Source organism: Hemiscyllium ocellatum, chromosome 9 (genome assembly GCF_020745735.1).
Source record: "Hemiscyllium ocellatum isolate sHemOce1 chromosome 9, sHemOce1.pat.X.cur, whole genome shotgun sequence".
In the NCBI taxonomy this organism is placed as follows: Eukaryota; Metazoa; Chordata; class Chondrichthyes; order Orectolobiformes; family Hemiscylliidae; genus Hemiscyllium; species Hemiscyllium ocellatum.
Window position 1 is genome coordinate 102459169 of NC_083409.1, and position 25198 is coordinate 102484366.

Genomic DNA, 25198 nt, shown 5'->3' on the forward strand with positions numbered 1-25198 from the left:
TCTACGTAAGATATGAAAAAGTATTCAATTGTGTTAATCATTATAAAATAATGGGCACGTTATTGAAATGTGACATTGACAGTAATGATGTGAGATCTATCCAGAGTCTACTTTGAGACCAAACAATGAATATTAGGCTGGAAGAGAAACAATTGGATAGGTTTCAGGTGAAGAACAGCATATGTTGAAGCTCTGGACAATTGCTCACTCTTTACACAGATTAAATGTTCAGAGAGTTCACTATCCTTCCAGCAATCAGAATTACAAGAATAACAAATTATGGCACAATAAAAGACACAGCATTATTTACAGAACTGAGATGCCGTACAAAATAATATAGATCCTGTAAAATGTAGAATAAATCTAGAATATAGATGAAGCATTTACCACAAAAAAAACCTATAAATCATAAAAGTTGTCATAGCCTCAGAGGGCTGTTTTTTCATCAGACTGAAAGGACTGCTGGGACTTTAACCTGAGGATCAAAATGCCTCAGGTGAGGCGAGAGGTTGAGAAGGAAAATCCTTCACAGAAACCTCAACCAAATTGAACCCACACTGCATTGTAAACCAATCATTTTGCCAACTGAGCTAATGAAGGGGTTGCTTGGAAGAAATTAAAATAAATACTGAAGTGAATGGTGTCTCACTTAAACAAGGATATACATTTATCTATTTTGGACAAATGATAATAGAAGATTGCAGATGTGTTGTGCAGAAGATAGAGCAACTTTGTGAAAGTGAAGGATGTGTTAACAACAAGAAAACTTAAGGTTGCAACAAAAAAGAAGCTCATAAAATGTTGCATTCGATCCACTTTTCTGTAGTCTCAGCAATCTGGAAAATAAGTAAAGGTCTATAGAATTATATTGAGGCATTTCGAATGTGGATGGTAACATTTCATACAGAGGACAGCCAAGAAGGCTACCTCAGATGGGCCAACGGGCTGAGGAGTGGCAGATGGAGTTCAATTTAGATAAACACGAGGTGCTGCATTTTGGAAAGGCAAATCAGAGCAGGATGGTATACACTTAATGGTAAGGTCCTAGGGAGTGTTGCTGAACGAAGAGACCTTGAGTGCAGGTTCATAGCTCCTTGAAAGTGGAGTCGCAGGTAGATAGGATAGTGTTGGTATGCTTTCCTTTACTGGTCAGTGTGTTGAGTACAGGAGTTGGGAGGTCATGTTGCGGCTGTACAGGACATTGGTTATGCCACTTTTGGAATATTGTGTGCAATTCTGGTTTCCTTTCTATTGGAAAGATGTTGTGAAACTTGAAAGGGTTCAGAAAAGATTTACAAGGATGTTGCCAGGGTTGGAGAATTTGAGCTACAGGGAGAGGCTGAACAGGCTGGGACGGTTCTCCATGAAAGTGTCAGAGGCTGAGAGTGACCTCATGGAGGTTTATAAAATCATGAAGGGCTTGGATTGGGTAAATAGACATGGTCTTTTCCCTGGAGTAGGGGAATCCAGAACTAGAGGGCATAGATTTAGGGTGAGAGGGGAAAAAATTTATAAGGGACCTACGGGACAACGTTTTCATACAGAAGGTAGTGCATGTATGGAATGCGCTGCCAAAAGAAATGGAGGAGGTTGGTACAATTACAACATTTAAAAGGCATCTGGATGGGTGTATGAATAGGAAGGATCTAGAGGGATATGGGCCGGGTGCTGGTAAATCGGACTAGATTAATTTAGGATATCTGGTCGGCATGGACGAGTTGGTGTGAAAGGTCTGTTTCTGTGTTGTACAACTCTATAACTCTAACCAAAGAGGATTTTGAAATTACAAGAGAAAAGAAAAACACTGATTAAAAAAAGTAACATCCAGGAAATAAAATGGCACCGAAAGCCAACATGATTGAAAAAACTGACAACAGAAACAATGTGCTGATACCTCAGCAGGAGAATACAAGTGAAAATCTGAAGCAAAAGGCTGTGCTCTGAGCCACCGAGGCTCTCTAGACAGATTAGAACCAATGAGGAATCAACTCCTGTCCTGCAGCCAGACTCATTCTCAGCAGGCTTCGTTTCAAGTTGATACATCAGCCTAATACACAGGCTGGCTCGATCAGCATTGATTACCCTCCTCTGGTTTCCCTTGAGAAGGAGGGTGAGCTGCTTTCTTGTACCACTGCAATCCATGTGCTCTAAGGTAGACCCACTCAGACAGGGAACTCCAGGATTTTGTCCCAGTGCCAGTGAAGGGACAGCAATATATTTCCAAGTCAGGATGGTGACTGATTTGGAAGGGAACTTGCAGATGGTGGTGTCCTTTTGTCCTCCACAGGATTCTGACTAACATTTGCTGCTCACTCAACATTCCAAAAGCAGGTTATCTGGTGGTTATCACATTGCAATTTGCATGGAAATTGCCCTGCCACCAACGTTACAGCAATCACTGCACTTTGTGGTCATTAAGGAGCTTAAAGCAAATTCTGAAGTTGCTGAATTTCATTTGAATGTGACATTTGTTAAATCCCCATACAGTCGATGTGTGAGGATTGTGCGAAATGAATGGGTGGTATTAGATCCTGGAAAGAGTAGCTACAAGCAAAAGGAGTTCAAGGCTCATCCATTAAAACCATTGTGGAAACCAAAGGTGATAGAGTGTCAACTTTTGTTCAATTCTAAGCCTTTCATTTTCTATTTTGTCACCATTTTGAAAGTATCTGGTTTGTGCTTTTAAGATCCAAATTGGATGACCTCACATTTGCTTACATTGAAATGCATTTGCCACAATTTTGCCCAGCTTTACTTTGTTGATTAATACTTGTTTGTAATTATATTTTTCTTTTTAAATGGCTTATATAAAGAACAAAGAAAATTTACAGCCCAGGAACAGGCCCTACGGCCCTCCAAGCCTGAGCCAATCCAAATGTACTGTCTAAACCTATCAGTCAATTCCTAAGCATCTATATCCCTCTGCTCCCCACCTACTCATACATCTGTCCAGATGCATCTTCAATGAATCCACCGTGCCTGCCTCTACCACCTCTGTTGGCAATGCATTCCAAACGCCCACCACTCTCTGTGTGAAGTACTTGCCGCGTGTATCCCCCTTAAACTTTCCACCATGCAGCATGTATTTCTGCCATCAGCAAGCAAACTCTCCATCTAAGTCAACAACTACAGTGAATGGTGCATTCCCTGTGGACCATCACTTGTCAAACTCAATTAAAATACCTGCAGGTTATCCCTGCTGCTTGCCTCCTTCTGCTCAGCTAATTTCCTAACTAAGTTAAGTGTCAATTCTATGAGTTTCCACTTTAACCAACAGACTTCTGTGAGGAACGTTATTAAATACCTGCTATAAATCCATACTAACATCTGCAAACATTCCCTGCCATTTGAAGGAGGACTTCAAAACAATGAGCGGGTTGAACAGAATAGATAGGGAGAAGCTGTTCCCGCTATGAAGGAAAAAGGGCAGAGATTTACATTGAAGTGCAAACAAAGCAAGGGTGAAATGTGTTTAAAAAATTTTCACACTGTGAGGAATTCGAGTATGGAATGCATGCCTGGAACTGTGATGGAGGCAGGTTTACTTGAAGCATTATGTAGAGATGCCAGTGTTGGACGAGGGTGGACAAAGTCAGAAGTCACACAACACCAGGTTATAGTCCAACAGGTTTATTTAAAATCACAAGCTTTTTGAGTGCTGCTTCTTTGTCAGGTCAAGCTCTTTTAGTTTCTAGATAGTTTTGAGAAATTTCTTGATTACAAATGTTTGGTTATCTTGAAGATCCTTGCTTAAATCATTGAAGATACCTTCTTTCAGTTTGGAATTTTCACCACTGATTTATCTTGGCCAATTTCTGTAGCTATTTAAAATATAATTGTAAATATTACCTGTCCATCAAGATCATGCAGTTGTAGTATTTATAGGTGGAAGGATGTTGCCAGATTTTCTCTTTCTGTGTCTGGGTAAGTCTTAACAAGAAAAAGCTTTTATCTTTGACAAGATGTAGTTTACTGCATGATAGCAATTAGTGAACATTATGTGGGTTTGTTAGACATTATTACAATAATAATAAGAACATCCCATCCAAATTTCTGTATCTTCATAAACCCACATTTACCATGGCTAATCCACTTGGTCTGCACACCCCCTATGCTCTATGGACACTTCCCCATGGTCAATCCACATAACCTGCAAATCTTAGGACTGTGGCAGGAAACCACGGCATCCACTGGGAAACTGCACAGACACTGAGAGAATGTAGACTCCACAGACAGTTGTCCAAGCTAGAATTGAACCCAGGTCCCCTGGTGCTGTGAGGCACCACTGGGCAACTCACTCTGAGAAGAGATATGAATGTAACTTACTCTCCATGTGATCCTCAAAAGTTCTGCTTTACCCCAATCATGCCTGCAAGGTATCAACAGATTGTGTGGAACTTAATGCAGTATCCAACAATCACCCTTTCAGAACCATTCACTTATACACTGATTGTGTCCCAACATCAGCACATTAGAAGACAATATGATAGTCTTCTGCTCTGCAACGTGGATAAGTGATGTCAGAGACAGGGCTGTGAATCTGAAGGTCTCAGTCAAAAATACGCACAGAGCAATGGATGATGAATGGCCTCTAAACCCTCGGAATTGAGCAGATGTTGCTCCTCAGAGACTATCTCTAAGCAGTAACTGACTCAGAGGGTAGAATTTAATGCATTCCTTTGTGGCATCTTTAGTGGTGGAAGTGGGGGCATTTAATCCAGTGGGAGAGTGACTGAGACCCACTGCCCACTTACCTCCATCTTAAAGTTGATGGTAGGAATGTCTGTGGGTGGATGACACGCCTGTGGAGCCCCTCCATCATTAAAACCCCCTATTTGGTGATTTGGGTGTGTTTCGGTGTCTCACGCTGCTGTCACTGGTATTAATCCCAGGGTGGAACTCACCACTCAGGGAGTGTGACAAGGAAACACTGTTGGCTCAGTTGTCTTTATTTAACATTGATCATGTAGTGCAGAAGGCCGTATCAAAGATAATTTGGTTAACAAGGGGATTGCTGTCTAAAGGCACCCAGTACACGATAAGGAGACCAGGCCTTAGGAAGAGGGTGGGATGTATCATCTTGCTCTTGCTGAAAAACTGCTCCACCGCCACAAATTCCCAACTGCAGAGACCTCATTGGATGCAGAGCAGCCTTGATGGGCTGAATGGCCACCTTTGTTTCTATGTCTTACAGTTTTACAGTCTAAATTAAATGCCACTATAAAGCAATTTGACATAGAAAATGTGTAACTTCTACTGCGATGTTTAACCTTCTACTTTTCCTTTTGCATTATTCCTCTGATTATCATTATTGATCACCATCTATCTGCCCTCCAGTTTAATCAGGAAGTACCTCTTTCCCTGAATTCTGTTTCACTGAGCTTTTTGTCTTGACATTCTCTGTCACATTGCAGTGTCCCAGTCCTACCGGTAGGTGTCACTACCACCTCACTATCTAAAAACCGAAAGAACTGCGAATGCTGTAAATCAGAAACAAAACCAGAAATTTCTGGAAAAGCTCTGCGGGTCTGGCAGCATTTGTGCAGAGAAATCAGAGTTAATGCTTCAGGTCCAGTGACCCTTCCTCACGACACTTCCTCAGAACAGAGGACCTAAAACATTAACTCTGATTGTTATATTTCAGGAGAAATATTAATGACTGGAATTTGGACACACAGGAGGCACAGTTTCAAAGTTTGCAAAGGTTTTGAAATGCCTTTGAAGTGAGGAGGCTGGTGACAGAGTTCAGGAGGATACAGGCGGCTGGAGCAAATGGAGCAGACAGGTGGAACAGTTGCAGTGCAGAAGGAGGCATTTCAGCCCATCATGCCCATGCCAGCTTTCTGCAAAAGCAAATCTGCCTTTGAAGGTGCTGGGAGCTGACTACATTCCCAGGGAAATTGCTCAGCTCTTTGAGGGAGATAAGTCTACAACTCTCCAAGAATGGAGCTGGGAAATGATTGAATAATTTTGCAGGGAAATGTGCCATCATGACTTGACTTTTGGCCTTACACAACTCAGTGTTGTGACCCCTGTTACCCATTAATCAACTTACAACCTGTCGATGAAGATCTTGACCCACAGGAGGGGTTCCTCGGTTCTGTGAGCAGTCAAATAAACAGTAGCAGTTCGGTCGGTAAATTATGCATCATTGGCCAGTCAGAAGCACTATCAAGATCTGACTGTTTTAATTGTAGATTGTCTACTGTCCTCTCTCTTGTAGTTAACTTGGAATCATACGGGAATGTGCAGATCATTGCAATGTGCACATCTCGATAAGATCGTTGCCTGCAACAGTTCCACAGTTCCAACATTAAACTTGTGGAACACCACTGCAAGTCACAAAGATCATGCACACACATTATGCTTCCATCAACTTTCCAAAATAGGTGACAGCCATTCTCGAGGGCGTTCATCAGGGCAATGCCTTGACCAATTAGAGACAATCTGCCTCACTGACATTTCAACAAAGCTTGGCCGTTAACTTGCAATCATCATCTAACTGGTGCATTCTCCATGCAATGCCTCTGCTGTTGCCAACTAACCAGCACTCTGTTCTCATACATTATAAAATGTTGTTCCCTTTTGCAGGCTTGTAAATGTCCGAATAAACACGGATGATTAACTTCAACAAGTTGTGTTTTCTTTCAGAAATGTACTTGATGTACATGTGCAGTGAAAGTGAAAGAGAGAGGTCAGTAGACAATCCACAACCAAAACAGTCAGATCTAGATGGGGCTTGTAACTCTAACCTTGGACACGGTGAGGAGGTGCCAATGTTGAATTGGGGTGGACAAAGACAGGGGTCACATGACACCAGGTTATGGTCCAAGAGATTTATTTGAAATCACAAACTCACGCAGTGGGGCTGATGAAAGGGTTTTGCTTCAAAAGGTTGTGATTTCAAATAAACCTATTGGACTATAATCTGGTGTCTGACAGAAAGTAAGGAATGAAGATGCTGGAGAGTCAGTCAAAAAGTGTGTGCTGGAAAAGCACAGCAGGTCAGGCAGCATCCGAGGAGAAGGAGAGTTAATGTTTCGGACAAAAGCCCTTCATTATGAATGTCGGGGTGATGGGAGCTGAGAGATCAATAGGAGGGTGGGAGTGGGGCTTGGGGTGATGGAAGCTAGGAAGGTGATAGGTGGGTGCAGATGGGAGGTGGTTGTGATAGGTCGGTGGGGAAGGTGGAGCAGATAGGTGGGAAGGAAGATGGACAGGTAGGACAGGCCAAGAAGGTGGTGCTGAGTTGAAGGGTTGGATCTAGGATGAGGTGGGGGGAGGGAAAATTTGGAAAGTCATGAAGTCGACATTGATATCATGTGGTTGAAGCGTCCCGAGGCAGAAGATGAGGCGTTCTTCCTCCAGACGTCGGGTGACTTGGATTTCGCGATGAAGGAGGCTCAGGAGTACATGTCATTGGGGTAAAAACAATGACTGCAGATGCTGGAAACCAGATTCTGGATCAGTGGTGCTGGAAGAACACAGCAGTTCAGGCAGCATCCAACGAGCAGCGAAATCGACGTTTCGGGAAAAGCCCTTCATCAGGAATAAAGGCAGTGAGCCTGAAGCGTGGAGACCGGTGGAGTGGGAGGGGGAATTGAAGTGGTCGGTAACAGGGTGTTGAGGTTGTTGGATGAGTGTGTTCCAAAGATTTCCCCTGACACATTCTGCAAGTTGGTGTTCTTTCTCCCCGATGTAGAGGAGATCACATCGAGAACAACAGACACAGTTGATAAGGTGGGTGGATGTACAGGAAAATCTCTGCCGGATATTGGGCCCTTGAAGGGAGGTGAGGGGGGAGGTATAGGTGCAAGGTTTACATCTCTTGCGACAGCAATGAAGGTGTTGGGTGTGGAGGGTGGGTTGGTGTGGGGTGTGGACATAATGAGGGGGTCACAGAGGAAATGGTCTCTGTGGAATTAAGATGGGGTGGAGAGGTAAATACGTCTCTGGTGGTGGAGTCTGACTGTAGGTGGTGGAAATGGTGGAGGATAATGCGCTGTATCTGGAGATTAGTGGGGTGGAAGGTGAGGACCAGGGGGTTTCTGTCTGTGTTATAGTTGGAGGAGTGGGGTTCAAGGGCGGAAGTGCAAGAAGTGGAGGAGATGAGTGGGAAAGCATTATTGATCACATGGGCGGGAAAATTGCGGTCCTGGAAATAGGAGGCCATCTGAGATGTCCTGGTGTGGAATTGCTCCTCCTGGAGGCAGATACAGCAAAGGCGGTGGATTTGGGAGTAAAGGATCGTGTTGTCACAGGAGGAGTGGTGGAAGGTGGGGTAGTCCAGGTAACTGAGGGAGTTGACACCTGGCTCCAGAGTTATATCTGCCCATGTGGCTGAATGAATCCATCGAATCCCCACAGTATGGAAACAGGCCCTTCGGCCCAACAAGTCCAGACCAACTCTCCAAAGAATGACCCATTCCCCTACCTTTTACTCTGTTTACCCCTGACTAATACACCTAACCTACACATCCCTGAACATTTTGGGCAATTTAGCTTGGCCAAGTCACCTAATCTGCACATAGAGTCATAGAGATGTACAGCATGGAAACAGACCCTTCAGTCCAAACCGTCCATGCCAAACAGATATCTGAACCTAACCTAGTCCCACCTACCAGCACCCGGCCCATATGCCTCCAAACCCTTCCTATTCATATATTCATCCAGATGCCTTTTAAATGTTGCAATTGTACCAGCCTCCACCACATCCTCTGGCAGCTCATTCCATACACTTACCACCTTCTGCTTGAAAAAGTTACACTTAGGTCTCTTTTATATCTCTCCGCTCTCACCCTAAACCTTCTAGTTCTAGACTCCACCGCCCCAGTGAAAGACCTTATCTATTTAACCTATCCATGCCCCTCATGACTTTATAAACCTCTATAAGGTCACCCCTCAGCCTCAGGTGCTCCACGGAAAACATTCTAGCCTATGCAACCTCTCCTTATAGCTCAAATCTTCCAACCCTGGCAACATCCCAGTAAATCTTTTCTGAACCCTTTCAAGTTTCACAACATCTTTCCGATAGGAAGGAGACCAGAATTGTTTGGATTATTCTAAAAATAATCCTGATGAAGGGCTTATGCCCGAAACGTCGAATTTCCTGTTCCTTTAATGCTGCCTGACCTGCTGCGCTTTTCCAGCAACACATTTTCAGCTCTTATTCTAAAAATAGCCTAACCAATGTCCTGTACAGCCGCAACATGACCTCCCAACTCTCTACTCAATGCTCTGACTAATAAAGGAAAGCATACCAAACGTCTTCTTCACTATCCTATCTACCTGCTATTCTACTTTCAAGGAGCTATGAACCTACACTCCAAGGTCTCGTTGCTCAGCAACACTCCCTGGGATCTTACCATTAACTGAATAAGTCCTGCTAAGATTTGCTTTCCCAAAATGCAGCATTTCGCATTTATCTAAATTAAACTCCATCTGCCACTTCTCAGCCCATTGGCCCACTGGAGCCAGGTGACCAGATCCTGTTGTAATCTGAGGTACCCTTCTTCGCTGTCCACTACACCTCTAATTTTGGTGTCATCTGCAAATGTAATAACTATACCTCTTATGCTCACATCCAAATCACTTATATAAATGACAAAATGTAGTGGACCCAACACCGATCTTTGTGTCACTCCACTGGTCACAGGCCTCCAGTCTGAAAAACAATCCTCCACCACCATCCTCTGTCTTCCACCTTCAAGCCAGTTCTGATTCCATATGGCTAGTTCTCCCTGTATTCCACGAGATCTAACCTTGCTCAACAGTCTCCCATGGGAGACTTTCTTACTCAAGTCCATATAGATCACATCCATCGCTCTGTACTCATCAATCCTCTTTGTTACTTCTTCAAAAAACTCAATCAAGTTTGTGAGACATGATTTCCCACAAACAAAGCCATTTTGACTATCCCAAATCAGTCCTTGCCTTTCCAGATACATGTAAATCCTGTCCCTCACAATTCCCTCCAACAACTTGCCCACTACCGACATCAGGCTTGTTGGCCTGTAGTTCCCTAACGTGTCCTTACCATCTGTCTTAAACAGTGGCACCATGTTAGCCAACCTCCAGTCTTGTGGCATCTCACCTGTGGCTATCGATGATACAAATATCTCAGCAAGCAGCCCAGCAATCACTTTCCGAGCTTCCCAAAGTGTTCTGGGGTACACCTGATCAGGTTCTTGGAGATTTATCCTCCTTTATATATTTCAAGACATCCAGCACTTCCTCCTCCGTAAAATGGACATTTTTCAAGATGTCACCATCTATTCCGTACACCCTATATCTTCCACATCCTTTCCACAGTAAATACTGATGCAAAATACTTGTTTAGTATCTCCCCCATTTTCTGCGGCTCCACACAAAGGCCGCTTTGCTGATCTTTGAGGGGCCCTATTCTTTCCCTAGTTACTCTTTTGTCCCTAATGTATTTGTAAAAAACCCTTTGGATTCTCCTTAATTCTATTTGTCAAAGCTATTTCATGTCCCCTTTTTGCTCTCCTGATTTCCTTCTTTAGTTATCTCCTACTGTCTTTATGTTCTTCTAAGGATTCACTCGATCTATCCTGCCTATACCTTACTTTCTCTTCTTTTTCTTAATTAAACCCACAATTTCTTTAGTCATCCAGCATTCCCTATACCTACCAGACTTTCCTTTCACCCTAATAGAAATATACTTTCTTTGGACTCTCGTTATCTCATTCCTGAAGGCTTCCCATTTTCCAACCGTCCCTTTACCTGCGAACATCTGACCCCAATCAGCTTTCGAAAGTTCTTGCCTAATACCATCAAAATTGGCCTTCCTCCAGTTTAGAACTTCAACTTTTAGATCTCGTCTATCCTTTTCCAACTAAACCCTTAACTTTATGGCAGTTCCAGTCCTTGCTTGGAAAGTTAACATTCCCTACCATAACCACCTTATTATTCTTACAGATAACTGAAATCTCCTCACAAATTTGTTTCTCAATTTCCTGCTGACTATTAGGGAGTCTGTAATTCAATTCCAACAAGGTGATCATTCCTTTCTTATTTTTGGATTGTGAGAGGAAACCAGAGCACCTGGAGGGAATCCACACAGACACAGAGAGAAAGTGCAACCTCACCACAGATAGTCACCCCAGGGCTGGAATCGAACCCGGGTCACTGATACTGTGAGGCAGCAGTGCTAACCAGTGGGACACTGTGCCACCTTTACATGTGCTCACTGAAGTTCCGCTGACCATGTCGCCCCCCCACTCCAGAGACAGTCTCCACCCCAACTCCCAACTCCAGGTCTACATCAGGCCCCAGCCCCCAGCCCTGCCGACTTTTTACAATCACCCCGGATCTCCCCCTCACTGAGGATAAATGATCACCCCACAGTAAAGGTCTCACCTTCATAGCACTATGCTCCCAGGTCAACGAATTTCATATGCATTGCAACACAGCACTTTTCTTCTGCTGCTTCCATGCTTTCAATCATGGCTCCCACCCCACTCTGAGAACCCTTCTCCTGCCTCAAACATACTCCATCCTCTTGGTCTCTTACTTGCCCTTGATCTCTTCATCTCCCAACTGTCACCACGGCACTGACCGCCTCAGCCTGCCCACCCCTCTCACCTCTCACCTTCACAAAGCACAGCGCTCCACTCCCTCCACTTCAACCCCAACCTCAACATTAAATCAGTGACAAGGAGGTGCGCAGTGGTAGTTTGGGGCACCAATCCCTACACCGCTGAAGCCAGATGCCAACTCACAGACACCTCCTCCTACTGCCCCCTTGACCATGACCTCACCTCCCAGACCATCCACGGTCTCATCATCTCAGGGGAATCCCCATCCACGGCTTTGAACCTCATTATTCTGTAACCCCACACTGCCAGATTCTACCTCTTACCCAAAATTCACAAACCTGGCTGCCTCAGTCGACCTATTGTCTCTTCCTGCTCCTGCCCCACCGAACTTATCTCCTCACATCTTGGCACCATCCTGTCCTCTTTGCTCCAGGGATCTCCACATATATTCGGGACACCACCCACCTCCCTCCACTTCCTCCACAAGGTTCGTTTCCCCGCCCCAATGCCTCATCTTTATCATGGACATCCCATCCCTGTACACATCCATCTAGCATGGTGAAGGCATCCAAGCCCTCCATTTCTTCCATTCCTGCTGACCCAACCAATGCCCCTCCACTTACACACTCATTCAATTGGTGAAACTAGTCCTCACCCTCAACAACTTCTCCTTCAAATCCTCCCACTTCCTTCAGAGCAAAGGGGTAGCCATGGGCATCTACATAGGCCCCAGCTATGCCTGCCTCTTCGGTAAGTGGAACAGTCCATCTTCCACAGTTACACTGGCACTCTCCCCCACCTTTTCCTCTGCTACATTAATGATGGTATCAGTACCACCTTGTGCTCCCAAGAGATGGTGGAACAGTTTATCAACCTCACTAACACCTTCCACCCTGACTTTAAGTCAGGGGACTGGAGAGTGGCAAATGTTGTGCTCCTGTTCAAAAAAGGGAACAGGGATAACCCCGGGAATTACAGGCCAGTTAGTCTTACTTCGGTGGTAGGCAAAGTAATAGAAAGGGTACTGAGGGATAGGATTTATGAGTACCTGGAAAGACACTGCTTGATTAGGGATAGCCAGCACGGATTTGTGAGGGGTAGGTCTTGCCTTACAAGTCTTATTGAATTCTTTGAGGAGGTGACCAAGCATGTGGATGAGGGTAGAGCAGTGGATGTAGTGTACATGGATTTTAGTAAGGCATTTGATAAGGTTCCCCATGGTAGGATTATGCGGAAAGTCGGGAGGCATGGATAGTGGGAAGTTTGGTCAGTTGGACAGAGAACTGGCTAACCAGTCGAAGTCAGAGAGTGATGGTAGATGGTAAATATTCAGCCTGGAGCCCAGTTACAAGTGGAGTTCCGCAGGGATCAGTTCTGGGTCCTCTGTTGTTTGTAATTTTTATTAATGACTTGGAAGAGGGAGTCGAAGGGTGGGTCAGTAAATTTGCAGTCGATACGAAGATTGGTGGAGTTGTGGATAGTGAGGAGGGCTGTTGTCGGCTGCAAAGGGACTTAGATATGATGCAGAGCTGGGCTGAGGAGTGGCAGATGGAGTTCAACCCTGTCAAGTGCGAGGTTGTCCATTTTGGAAGAACAAATAAGAATGCGGAATACAGGGTTAACGGTAGGGTTCTTAGTAAGGCTGAATCCTGTTTCTCTGAGCTTTTTGGAGGAGAAAGTGAGGTCTGCAGATGCTGGAGATCAGAGCTGAAAATGTGTTGCTGGAAAAGCACAACAGGTCAGGCAGCATCCAGAGAACAGGAGATTCGACGTTTCGGGCATAAGCCCTTCTTCAGGAATGCTTTTGTCTTGACATTCTCTGTCACATTGCAGTGTCCCAGTCCTACCAGTAGGTGTCACTACCACCTCATTATCTAAAAACCCAAAGGTCTGCGAATGTTGTGAATCAGAAACAAAACCAGAAATTTCTGGAAAAGCTCAGTGGGTTTGGCAGCATCTGTGAAGAGAAATCAGAATTAACATTTCACCATTCCTCACAACCCTTCTGCAGAACAGAGGACCTGAAACATTAACTCTGATTTCTCTTCACAGATGCTGCCAGACCCGCTGAACTTTTCCAGTAATTTCTGTTATTGTCACCCCATGATTTACTGCTTCATGAACTGATTCAATCTTGTGGACACCTCGCTGCTTCCATAGTCTTTTCTGCCTCAAGGAGAGTCGCTGGACTGTGAATCCAGAGCCCCAAGTAATGATCTGTTTCCAGAGAGTGTAATTTGAATTCAATAAAAATCTGGAATTAAGAATCTAATGATGACCATGAATCCATTGTTGATAATCAGAAAAACCCATCTGGTTCACTAATGGCCTCCAGGGAAGGAAACTACCATCCTTACGTGGTCTGACCTACATGTGACTCCAGACCCACAGCAATGTGGTTGGCTTTTAACTGCCCTCTGAGCAATTAAGATCAGCGGCAAATGTTTGCCCAGCCAGCAATGGCTTCACCCTGAGGAATCAAAGGCTCCCTACAGTTAAGAAAGAGGAGCAGTCCACCCTATTCCTGTAATTACCTCGGCCGACCTACCTAACCTGCACCTGGAACTGCTGGAGGAAACTAGGGCACCCAACAGCAACCCACGCAGATACAGGGAGAACGTGAAACTCCCCACAGTCAGCCTGGGCTGATGCCGAACCCAGGTCCCTGATACTGTGAGCCAATGCACTGTCCTGTGAAAGAATTAATAAAAGAATTACTGCCACAGTTCCCACATCTTGTGTGACCAGGGGATGTGGTATCCACTAAACTGGATGTTAGGAAGTAGAAGCCACCATCACCGCCCTCACCTGGCCTGCCAAGGACCTGGGTTCAATTCCACCCTCAGGCGACTGTCTGAGCGGAATTTGCATGTTCTCCCTGTGTCTGCACGGGTTTCCTCCCACAATCCACAGATGTGCAGGTTAGGTGAATTGGCCATGCTAAACTGCCCATAGTGTTGAGCGATGTGCACGTTAGATGCATCAGTCAGTGGTAAATGTAGAGTGATAGGGTAGGGGAATGGGTCTGGGTGTGTTAGTTTTTGGAGGGTTGGGTTGGACCTGTCCGGCCAAATGGCTTGTTGCCTCACGCTCTCAACTCTGATCTCCAGCATCTGCAGTCCTCACTATCTCCCACAAATCTTTAACCCAACCTTGATTTATGACAGAAATTGGATTGTTAAATGGATAAAAATGCAAGATGGTTGGAAGAAAAGCCTGATATATTTCTCTGATCCACCTTAAGCAATCAAAACTAAACCAGATGACCGAAGTGACCCAGGTAATGAAAGACCTTACTGTATTTGATAATATGCCTCAGGATAGATGTGCTAGCTGTGAAGTTGCTGGAAATAAAGGGGTTATAGTTGACTGGCCCCAAAATTGGACAAGAAACAGAATGCAGACAAAAAGTGAGAAGAATAACCCTGGGTGTTCCCAGTTATGATTGTTATGTTTCACGAGAAATATTAATGACTGGAATGTGGACAGAGAGGAGGCAAATTTCAAAGTTTTCAAATGTTTTGAAATGTTTTGAGTTTGGGACGATACAGACAACTGGAGCAAATGGAGCAGACAGGTGGGACAGTTACAGTGCAGAAAGAGGCATTTCAGCCCATCACGCCCATGCCAGCTTTCTGCAAAAGCAAATCTGCCTTTGAAGGTGCTGGGAGCTGAATACATTCCCAGGGAAATTGCTCAGCTCTTTGAGGGAGATAAGCCTAAAACTCTACAAGGATGGAGCTGAGAAATGATTGAATTACTCTCCAGGGAAATGGTCTTGAGGCACCAAGCCAACTCCATGTGCCATCTTGACTTGACTGCTGGCCTTACATAACTTGGTGTTGTGACCCTTGTTTACCCATTAATCAACTTGCAACCTGTCTACTCATCACTTGTCAAACTCACACCGAGGAATATGTTTTTCTCAGTTATGGGAACTAAGAGGCTTTAAACTGGATGTGAATCTTGTGGCATCACCCAGGCAGTCTCGGTACAGGTACTGAGGGGGTACTGCACTGTCAGTGATCTAATTGTTTAGAAGGTGCATCAATGCAAGGCTCTATCTACTGAAATAGGATGCAAAAAATTGACATAGAGTAAAGGAATTTTCTCTGATGTTCTGACCATTATTTAGCCATTAAAGCTGTATCACAATAAATAAACTACATCGTCGTTATCAAGTTTAAGCAATATTGGGCCACATTTCAGCCATTAAAATCGTGACTGCATTGTTTTAAATAAATGTACACTTTATTGGTTGTGAATGACTTTGGCATGGTCTTGGATTGTGAAACCTTAAACATAAATTCATGTTTTATTTCTTCCGAAAGCTACACACTTGAATGACCATGTTATGGTCATTTTCTACAGGGTGTTCGTACTTTTCCTTGAAGCCGTTTTACTGCATATCAGCCATTCAGTTCACCACATCAATTTGTCCTTTTGTAAGTTACACATCATTGGCCAGTCACAAGCTATCGAGACCTGACTGTTGTAGTTGTGGATTGTCAACTGTCCTCTCTCTTGCAGTTAACTTGGGATCATACGGAAATGTGCAGATCATTCCTCCACAATGTGCACACCTCGGTAAGATCATTAGCTGCAACAGTTCCACAGTTCCAACATTAATCCTGTGAACACCACTGCAAGTCACAAAGATCATGCAGACACATTATGCTTCCATCAACTTAACAAAATAGGTGACATGCATTCTCTAGTGCATTCATCAGGGCAATGCCTTGACCAATTAGAGACAATCTGCCTCACTGACATTTCAACAAAGCTTGGCCGTTAACTTGCAATCATCATCTAACTGGTGCATTCTCCATGCAATGCCTCTGCTGTTGCCAACTAACCAGCACTCTGTTCTCATACATTATAAAATGATGTTCCCTTTTGCAGGTTTGTAAATGTCCAAATAAACACAGATGATTAACTTCAACAAGATGTGTTTTCTTTCAAAAATGTACTTGATGTACATGTGCAGTGAAAGTGACGTATTGAAACACCTACCTCTAACCAAGAGAGAGGGCAGTAGACAATCCACAACCAAAACAGTCAGATCTAGATGGGGCTTGTAACTCTAACCTTGGACATGGTGAGAAGGTGCCAATGTTGAACTGGGGTGGACAAAGACAGGGGTCACATGACACCAGGTTATGGTCCAAGAGATTTATTTGAAATCACAAACTTGCGCAGTGGGGCTGATGAAAGGGTTTTGCTTTGAAAGCTTGTGATTTCAAATAAACCTATTGGACTATAATCTGGTGTCTGAGAGAAAGTAAGGAATGAAGATGCTGGAGAGTCAGACTCAAAAAGTGTGTGCTGGAAAAGCACAGCAGGTCAGGCAGCAACCAAGGAGAAGGAGAGTTGACATTTCAGACATAAGCCCCGACAATGACACACTCATTTGATTGGCGGAACGAATCTTCACCCTCAACAAATTCTCTTTCGAATCCTCCCATTTCCTTCAGGCCAAAGGTGTAGCCATGGGCATCCACATCGGCCCCAGCTATGCTTGCCTCTTTGTCAGATATGTGAAACAGTCCATCTTCCACAGTTACACCGGCACCATTCCCCACCCCTTCCTCCGCTAGATTGATGACTGTTTTGGCACCACCTTGTGCTCCCAGGAGGAGGTGGAACAGTTCATCAACCTCATGACCACCTTCCACCCTGATCTTAAGTTCACCTGGACCATTTCACACCTCCCTCCCCTCCCTGGACCACTCCGTCTCCATCTCTGGTGACCGACCAAACATTGACATTGACTTCCACAGCTACCTGAACTACACCTCTTCCCACCCCTGCTCCGTGTAAAATTATTATCCTTTACTCCCAATTTCTCCAACCCATCTGTATCTGCTCCTCGGAGGAGCAAGTCCACACCAGGACATCTTAGATGGCCTCCTATTTCCAGGACCACAATTTCCCCTCCCACGTGATCAACAATGCCCTCCAGTAAATCTCATCCACTTCCCACACCTCTGCTATTGAATCCACCCCTCCAACTGCAACAAGGGTAGAACCGCACCCCCACCCCGGTCCTCACCCACCCCACTAATCTCCGAATACAGCGCAATATCCTCTGTTATCTACAATCAGACCCCACACCACCAGAGATGTATTCGCCTATTTGCGTTCTGCAGAAACCATTCCTTCTGTGACTCCCTCATTAGGGCCACACGCCACACAAACCCACCCTACACTCTCAGCATCTTCCTTGCTGCTGCAAGAGGTGTAAAACCTACACCCACACCTCGACCCCTCACCTCCATCCAAGGCCCCAAAGGATCTTTTCACATCCGGCAGAGATTTTTCTGCACATCCAAACACCTCACCTACTTTGTCCATTACTTTCAAAGTAGTCTCTTTTACATTGGAAGACAGGACGTCAACTCGCAGACCATTTCAGAGAACATCTCTGAGACACACGGGCTGAACAACCCCACTGCCCTATGGTTGAACACTTCAACTCCCCCTCCCCATCCACCAAGGATGTACAAGCCTGAGACTCCTCCACCACAAATCCAAGCCACCCAACAACTGGAGGAAGAACGCCTCATCCTCCACCTTGGGACCCTCCAACCACATGGCAATAACCTCAACTTCACTAGTTTCCAAATCTCCCCTCACCCCTCCTCATCCCAGATCCAACCCTTCAATTCAGCACTGTTGTCTTGACCTGCCTCATCTGTCTATCTTCCTTCCCACCTATCTGCTTCACCCTCCCACCAAACTATCACAATCACATATCCCCACGACCTGCATCCAACTATTGCCTTCCAGCTATCTTCCCCAGCCCCACCCCCATCCTCCTATTTATCACTCAGACCGGCTTCCCCAACATTCCTGATGAAGGGCCGATGTCTGAAATGTCAACTCTCCTGCTCCTCGGATACTGCTTGACCCCAGCGCCACACCTTTCGACTCTATAACCTGGTGTCATGTGACTTTGGACTTTAACTTCAGCCAGTTATGAAAGATGGCTCTTTTAAACCATCATTTCACAATGTATCATAATGTGATGGCTAGAAGAAAGTTGATACATAAAAAGACAAAAAGACTGTGGTTTACATGTCTTTATTGAATGGCTCGAATAAGATTTGGTGTACATCAGAGACATCTTAAAATATGCCAAATCTGTTTCACTGCGTAAAGACAGAATACTTTTTTATAGGAAAAGCTCAGCAAGTAAGCTAGTGAGGGCAGGAATAGGAGGGTAGAGCAGATGAATGCATAGCTAAGGATCTGGTACATGGGAGGAGGATTCACATTTTTGGATCATTGGAAGCTCATTTGGGGTAGAAGTGACCTGTACAAGAAGGACGGATTGCACCTAAATTGGAAGGGGACTAATATACTGGCAGGAAGATTTGCAGGAGTGGTTCCGAAGGATTTTAAACTAGTAAAGTGGGGGGTGTGGGACCAAGGAGATAGTGAGGAAAGAGATCAGTCTGAGACTGGTACAGTTGAGAACAGAAGTGAGTCAAACAGTCAGGGCAGACAGGGACAAGGTAGGACTAATAAATTAAACTGCATTTATTTCAATGCAAGAGGCGTAACAGGGAAGGCAGATGAACTAAGGGCATGGTAAGGAACATGGGACTGGGATATCATAGCAATTACAGAAACATGGCTCAGGGATGTACAGAACTGGCAGCTTAATGTTCCAGGGTACAAATTCTATAGGAAGGACAGAAAGAGAGGCAAGAGAGGAGGGGGAGTGGCGTTTTTGATAAGGGATAGCATTACAGCTGTGCTGAGGGAGGATATTCCTGGAAGTACATCCAGGGAAGATATTTGGGTGGAACTGAGAAATAAGAAAGGGATGATCACTTTATTGGGATTGTATTATAGACTCCCTAACAGTCAGATGGAAATTGAGAAACAAATTTGTAAGGAGATCTCAGTTATCTGTACAAATAAGATGGTGGTTATGTAGGGGATTTTAACTTTCCAAACATAGACTGGGACTGCCATAGTGTTAAAGGTTTAGATTGAGAGGAATTTGTTCAGCGTGTACAAGAAAATTTTCTGATTCAGTATGTGGGTGTACCTATGAGAGAAGGTGCAAAACTTGACCTACTCTTGGGAAATAAGGCAGGGCAGGTGACTGAGGTGTCAGTGGGGGAGCATTTTGGGGCCAGCGACCATAAGTCTATTAGTTTTAAAATAGTGATGGAACAGGATAGACCAGATCTAAAAGTTGGAGTTCTAAATTGGAGAAAGACCAACTTTGATGGCGTTAGGCAAGAACTTCCAAAAGCTGATTGGGAGCAGATGTTCACAGGTAAAGGGACGGCTGAAAAATGGGAAGACTTCAAAAATGAGATAATGAGAGTCCAGAGAAAGTATAATCCTGTTAGGGTGAAAATAAAGGCTGGTAGGTATAGGGAATGCTGAATGACTGAAGAAATTGAGGGTTTGTTTAAGAAGAAGAAGAAAGCATATGTCAGGTACAGACAGGATAGATCGAGTGAATCCTAAGAAGAATATAAAGGCAGTAAGTGTATACTTAAGAGTGAGATCAGGAGGGCAAAAAGGTGACATGAGATAGTTTTGGCAAATAGAATTAAGGATAATCCAAAGGATTTTACAAATATATTAAGGACAAAAGGGTAACTAGGGAGAGAATAGGGCCCCTCAAAAATCAGCAAGGCTGACTTTGTGTGGAGCAGCAGGAGATACTAAATGAATATTTTGCATCAGTATTTATTATGGAAAAGATCATGGAAGATATAGAATGTAGGGAAATAGATGGTGACACCTTGAAAAATGTTCATATTGCAGAGGAGGAAGTGCTGGATGTCTTGAAATGCATAAATGTGGATAAATCCCCAGGACCTGATCAGGTGTACTCAAGATCTCTCTGGAAAACTAGGGAAGTGATTGCTGGGCCGCTTGCTGAGAAATTTGTATCATCAATAGTCACATGTGAGGTGTCGGAAGACTGGAGTTTGGATAACATGGTGCCACTGTTTATAAAAGATGGTAAGGACAAGCCAGGGAACTATAGACCAAGGTTCCTCATGGGAGGCAGATTAGTAAGGATAGATCTCATGGAATACTGGAAGAACTAGCCATTTGGATATCAAACTGGCTCAAAAGTAGAAGACAGAGGGTGGTGGTGGAGGGTTGTTTCTCTGACTGGAGACCTGTGACCAGTGGAGTGCCACAAGGATTGGTGCTGGGTCCTCTACTTTTCATCATTTATATAAATGATTTGGATGTGAGCATAGTTAGTAAGTCTGCAGATGACGCCAAAATTGGAGGTGTAGTGGACAGTGAAGAAGGTTACCTCAGGTTACACCGGGATCTTGACCAGATGGGCCAATGGGCTGAGAAGTGGCAGAAAGTGTTAAATTTAGATAAATGTGAGGTGCTGCATTTTGGGAAAGCAAATCTTAGCAGGACTTGAGAACTTAATGGTAAGGTCCCAGGGACTGTTGCTGAACAAAGAGACCTTGGAATGCAGGTGCATAGCTCATTGAAAGTAGAGTCATAGGGAGATAGGATAGTGAAGAAAGCGCTTGGTATGCTTTCCTTTATTGGTCAGAGTATTGAGTACAGGAGTCGGGAGGTCATGTTGCGGCTGTACAGGACATTGGTTAGGTTGGAATATTGCGTGCAATTCTGGTCTCCTTCCTATCGGAAAGATGTTGCGAAACCTGCAAGGATTCAGAAAAGATTTACAAAGATGTTGCCAGGGTTGGAGGATTTGAGCTATAGGGAAAGGTTGAATAGGCTGGGGCTGTTTTACCCTGGAGCGCTGGAGGCTGAGAGGTGGCCTTATAGAGGTTTATAAAATCATGAGGTGCTTGGATAGTGTAAATAGACAAAGTCTCTTCACTGGGGTGGGGGAGTCCAGAACTAGAGGGCATAGGCTTAGGGTGAGAGGGGAAGGATATAAAAGAGAGCTAAGGGGCAACGTTTTCATGCAGAGGGTGGTGCGTGTTTGGAATGAGCTGCCAGAGGATGTGGTGGAAGCTCAAATAATTGCAACACTTAAAAGGCATCTGGATGGGTATATAACTAGGAAAGGTTTGGAGTGATATGGGCCAGGTGCAGGCAGGTGGGACTGGATTGGGTTGGGATATCTGGTTGGCATGGACAACTGTACTGTACATGTCTGTGACGTTATGTCTCAATGAGGTGCAACAGCATCTGCAGAGAGAAATCAGGTTTAACATTTCAGGTCGAGTGACCCTTCCTCAGTACAATTACAACATTTGAAAGACAACTGGAAGGGTTGACAGAGAAATGGGCCAAATGCTAGCAAATGGTACTAGATTAATTTAGAATATCATGTCGGAATAGATGGGTCACTGGACCCGAAACATTAACTCTGATTTCTTTGCAAAGATGCTGCCAGGCCTGCTGACCTTTTCTAGCATTATCTGTTTTTGTTTCTGATTTACAGCATCCAGTTTTTTTCTATTTTTATAGTATATTAAAGTAAACTTTTGACTATAAGACTTCCTGATGAAATGTCAAACTGATAAATATAATGTAATTATTTCATACGTTGGTACTTTCTCCAGGATTCCCACAGTCCTGTCTCCACATGTTCAAACCAGACACCCACAGCTCGCATCAGGTAAGATCTGGGAGTGGGAATCTCAGCCTGATCCAACAGCAAGGGCTGGGCATCCTACAGCAAGGGGGGAGTCCAGGCCTGGGATCGGACAGAAGCAGGAGTCCAGGACTGGGAATCTGACGGATAAGGGGGATCTGGATGAAGATGCTGTTGAGGCCGAGGCTGGAATCAAGACAGTAAACCAAAAAAACCCGCCAGAAGGAAGGGAGGAAAGAAAAGAGGGAGGGAGAGGAAGGAGGGTGAGAAGCAGGGAAAACAGAGGGAAAAAGAGAAGGAAGGATGGAGGGAAGGAAGGAAGGAGAGAGGGAGTTGAGGCCACACCAATCCTCCACACTGCCAAGAATTCTGTCTTCAATTCAAATTTGACTTCCAAAATAAATCACCTCCCATTTATTCAGGTTGAACTCTGTCTCTTCTCAGCCCAGCTCTGCATCCTGTTGATGGCTTGTTGTAACCAGCAACAGCCCTCGACACCGTCTACAACACCACCCACCTTTGTGTCATTGACAAATTTACTAACCCACCCTTCCACTTCTTCATTCAAGTCATTTATAAAAAACTACAAAGACTAGAGGCTCAGGAACAGATCCCTGCGGGACACCATTAGTCACCGACCTCCAGGTGGAATACTTTCCATTCACTGCCACTCATTTTCTTCTTTTGGCCAGCTAATTCTGTATCCAGACAGCCACATTTCTCTGTATCCCATAGCTCCTAACTTTCTGAATGAATCTGGCATGGGGAACCTTATCAAATGCCTTACTGAAATCCATATACATCACATCCACTGCTCAACCTTCATTAACTTGTCTCATCACATCCTCAAAGAACTCAATAAGGCTTGTGAGCCATGACCTGTCTCACACAAAGCCATGTATGTTAATCCCTCAAAGTTGCCACCCTTGTTGATCGGGTTGTTTAGAAGGCATATGGCATTTTGGCTTTCATTAACAGGGGGAGTGAATTTAAGAGTTATGAGGTTTTACTGCAGCCTTATAAAACCCTAGTTCGACCACACTTGCAATATTGTGTCCAGTTCTGGTCACTTCATTACAGGAAGGATGTAGATGCGTTTGAGAGCATACAGAGGAGATTTACCAAGATGCTGCCTGGATTGAAGGGCTTATCTTATGAAGAGAGGTTGAGAGAGCTAGGACTTTTCACGTTGGATAGAAAACGGAAGAGGAACATCCTTCCTGCATTTATCCATGCAGCTTCCTATCTCTTCCAAGCCAATAATGAGGAAAGGTCCACCATAACATTGGTAGGAAAGCTGTGAAATCCTTGGAAAATAGCATGAACATTGGAGATATATCATGGACATTCATAGACTACAAGCTCTCAGCACGATATCTTTATACCATACAGTGTAATCTGTTTGACTGTTTGAATAATTAGACCAATTAATTGCATGCTATCTACTCATTCTTCCAGCAAGGATATTAAACTAATGCAAAAGTTCTACTTATGCATTTTTTCTGAACCAGGCAATTGACAATCCCAATGATCAAACACACCAGAATTGCAACAACAATCGCAATCCAAATCACCTTCCATACACTACTGCCTTTTGGGTGCTCAACCAGAGGTGCAGGTACAAAGACATAAACCTTGGCCACATTAGACATTTCAGATGACTGTTCCTGTTTATCATAGGCGCAGAGAGCGAAGTAGAGCGTTGTCCCGTTTTGCAATTCCGTGTTTTCGGGAACAAGTGTGAATGTTTCCCTTGAGCCAAATGGACGTGGATTCAAGTTGGTGAGGTTAACCAGTTTAGCTGCTGTGAAGTTGTCCAGTAGCTGGAGGAGGTGGTCACTCATTCTCATCTCATAGCGGGACGCTATGAAAAGGAGAAATGAAAGAAGAGAGAAAAGAAATGAATATATTCCCATCTAAACTGAACAATGGTGACTTTTTAAACCGAGGTAAAGGGTGGAGGAAACAACGGGGTCTTGGTTTGTGGGAGGAGAGCAGAGCAACCCATGCTTCATTTCATTTTGGAAAAGTGCACCACATCTTATACCAGTCTGGCATTGGGCAGGTCTGTCATGAGCCAGATTTTTTGGGGGGAATGGTTTTGTGCGCTGGAAAAGACCCACCTTCTGAGAGCTGCTGGCCAATTCATCCATGTTCCTCAGTGACACTTGGGGAACCATTGGCTGCTGCTGGCACTGCATACACCTGAGGGCCAATGAAGGACCCAGGTAAGTGATGGCAGGAAGTGGGTTGCTGGATGTTGGGTTGTTGGGTGGAGGAGCTGGGAGATTCAACATCAAGCTGGGGAGTGTGGGGTGCAATGGGAGGGGTGGCTGCCACTGGACAGCACCCCCCCTCCCATCATAAACCCTCAATGCTGTGTCCATTTCAGTATCGTTGAAAGAGGGCACCCCTCTAGAAAACTCCAAGCCAATACGCCAGGCTTTGCTTCTTGTGCCCTCTGCAATGGGGTCCCTCCCCCACCACTGGATTAATACGAGCAGCAGCAGCAGAATGTAGTTGCAAATGGGTATTGCCCAGTGAAGCGGCTCAAATAGTGGAATACTATCAACGTGGAGCTTTACCATTCATGTGAAAACAGCACATTGTTACATCAAAACAGAATGATTAAAGCAGAACACAAATAATCAATGAATCATTATAGAAACTCTATAGTGTGGAATAGGCCCTTCAGCCCAGCAAGCCCACACCGACCCTTCGAAAAGTATCCCACCCAGACCCATTCCTCTACATTTCCCACTGACTAATGCACCTAACCCACCCTGAACACTATGGGCAATTTAGCATGGCCAATTCACCTCTGCAGCAAATCTTTGCATTGTGGGAGGAAACCCACATAGATACAAGGAGAATGTGCAAACTCCACACAGACACTTGCCCAAGGCTGGAATCGAACCCGGGTCCCTGGCATCATGAGGCAGCAGTGCACACCACTGAGCCACCATGCCACATCTAAATTCACAGATTCACTCAGAATTGATTTGGTTTCTCTCTTCCTTTGGTGGGTGCATTTCATCTGAATAGAATATCTCCACTGTTCATC

At 44.6% G+C, this 25198-nt stretch overlaps 1 protein-coding gene across 1 annotated transcript in view; it reads right to left on the reverse strand.

Annotated features, from left to right (window-relative positions):
- Window positions 1–22074: 22074 nt before the first annotated feature.
- Window positions 22075–25198, reverse strand: part of LOC132818547 (calcium-activated chloride channel regulator 1-like) — a 57291-nt gene continuing 54167 nt past the window's right edge. The window contains exons 14-15 of the mRNA XM_060829605.1: window positions 23709–23998; window positions 22075–22212 (exon numbers count right to left, since the gene is read on the reverse strand). Of these exons, the coding sequence (XP_060685588.1) occupies window positions 22075–22212; window positions 23709–23998 (428 nt within the window). The remainder of the gene's footprint in view (window positions 22213–23708; window positions 23999–25198) is intronic.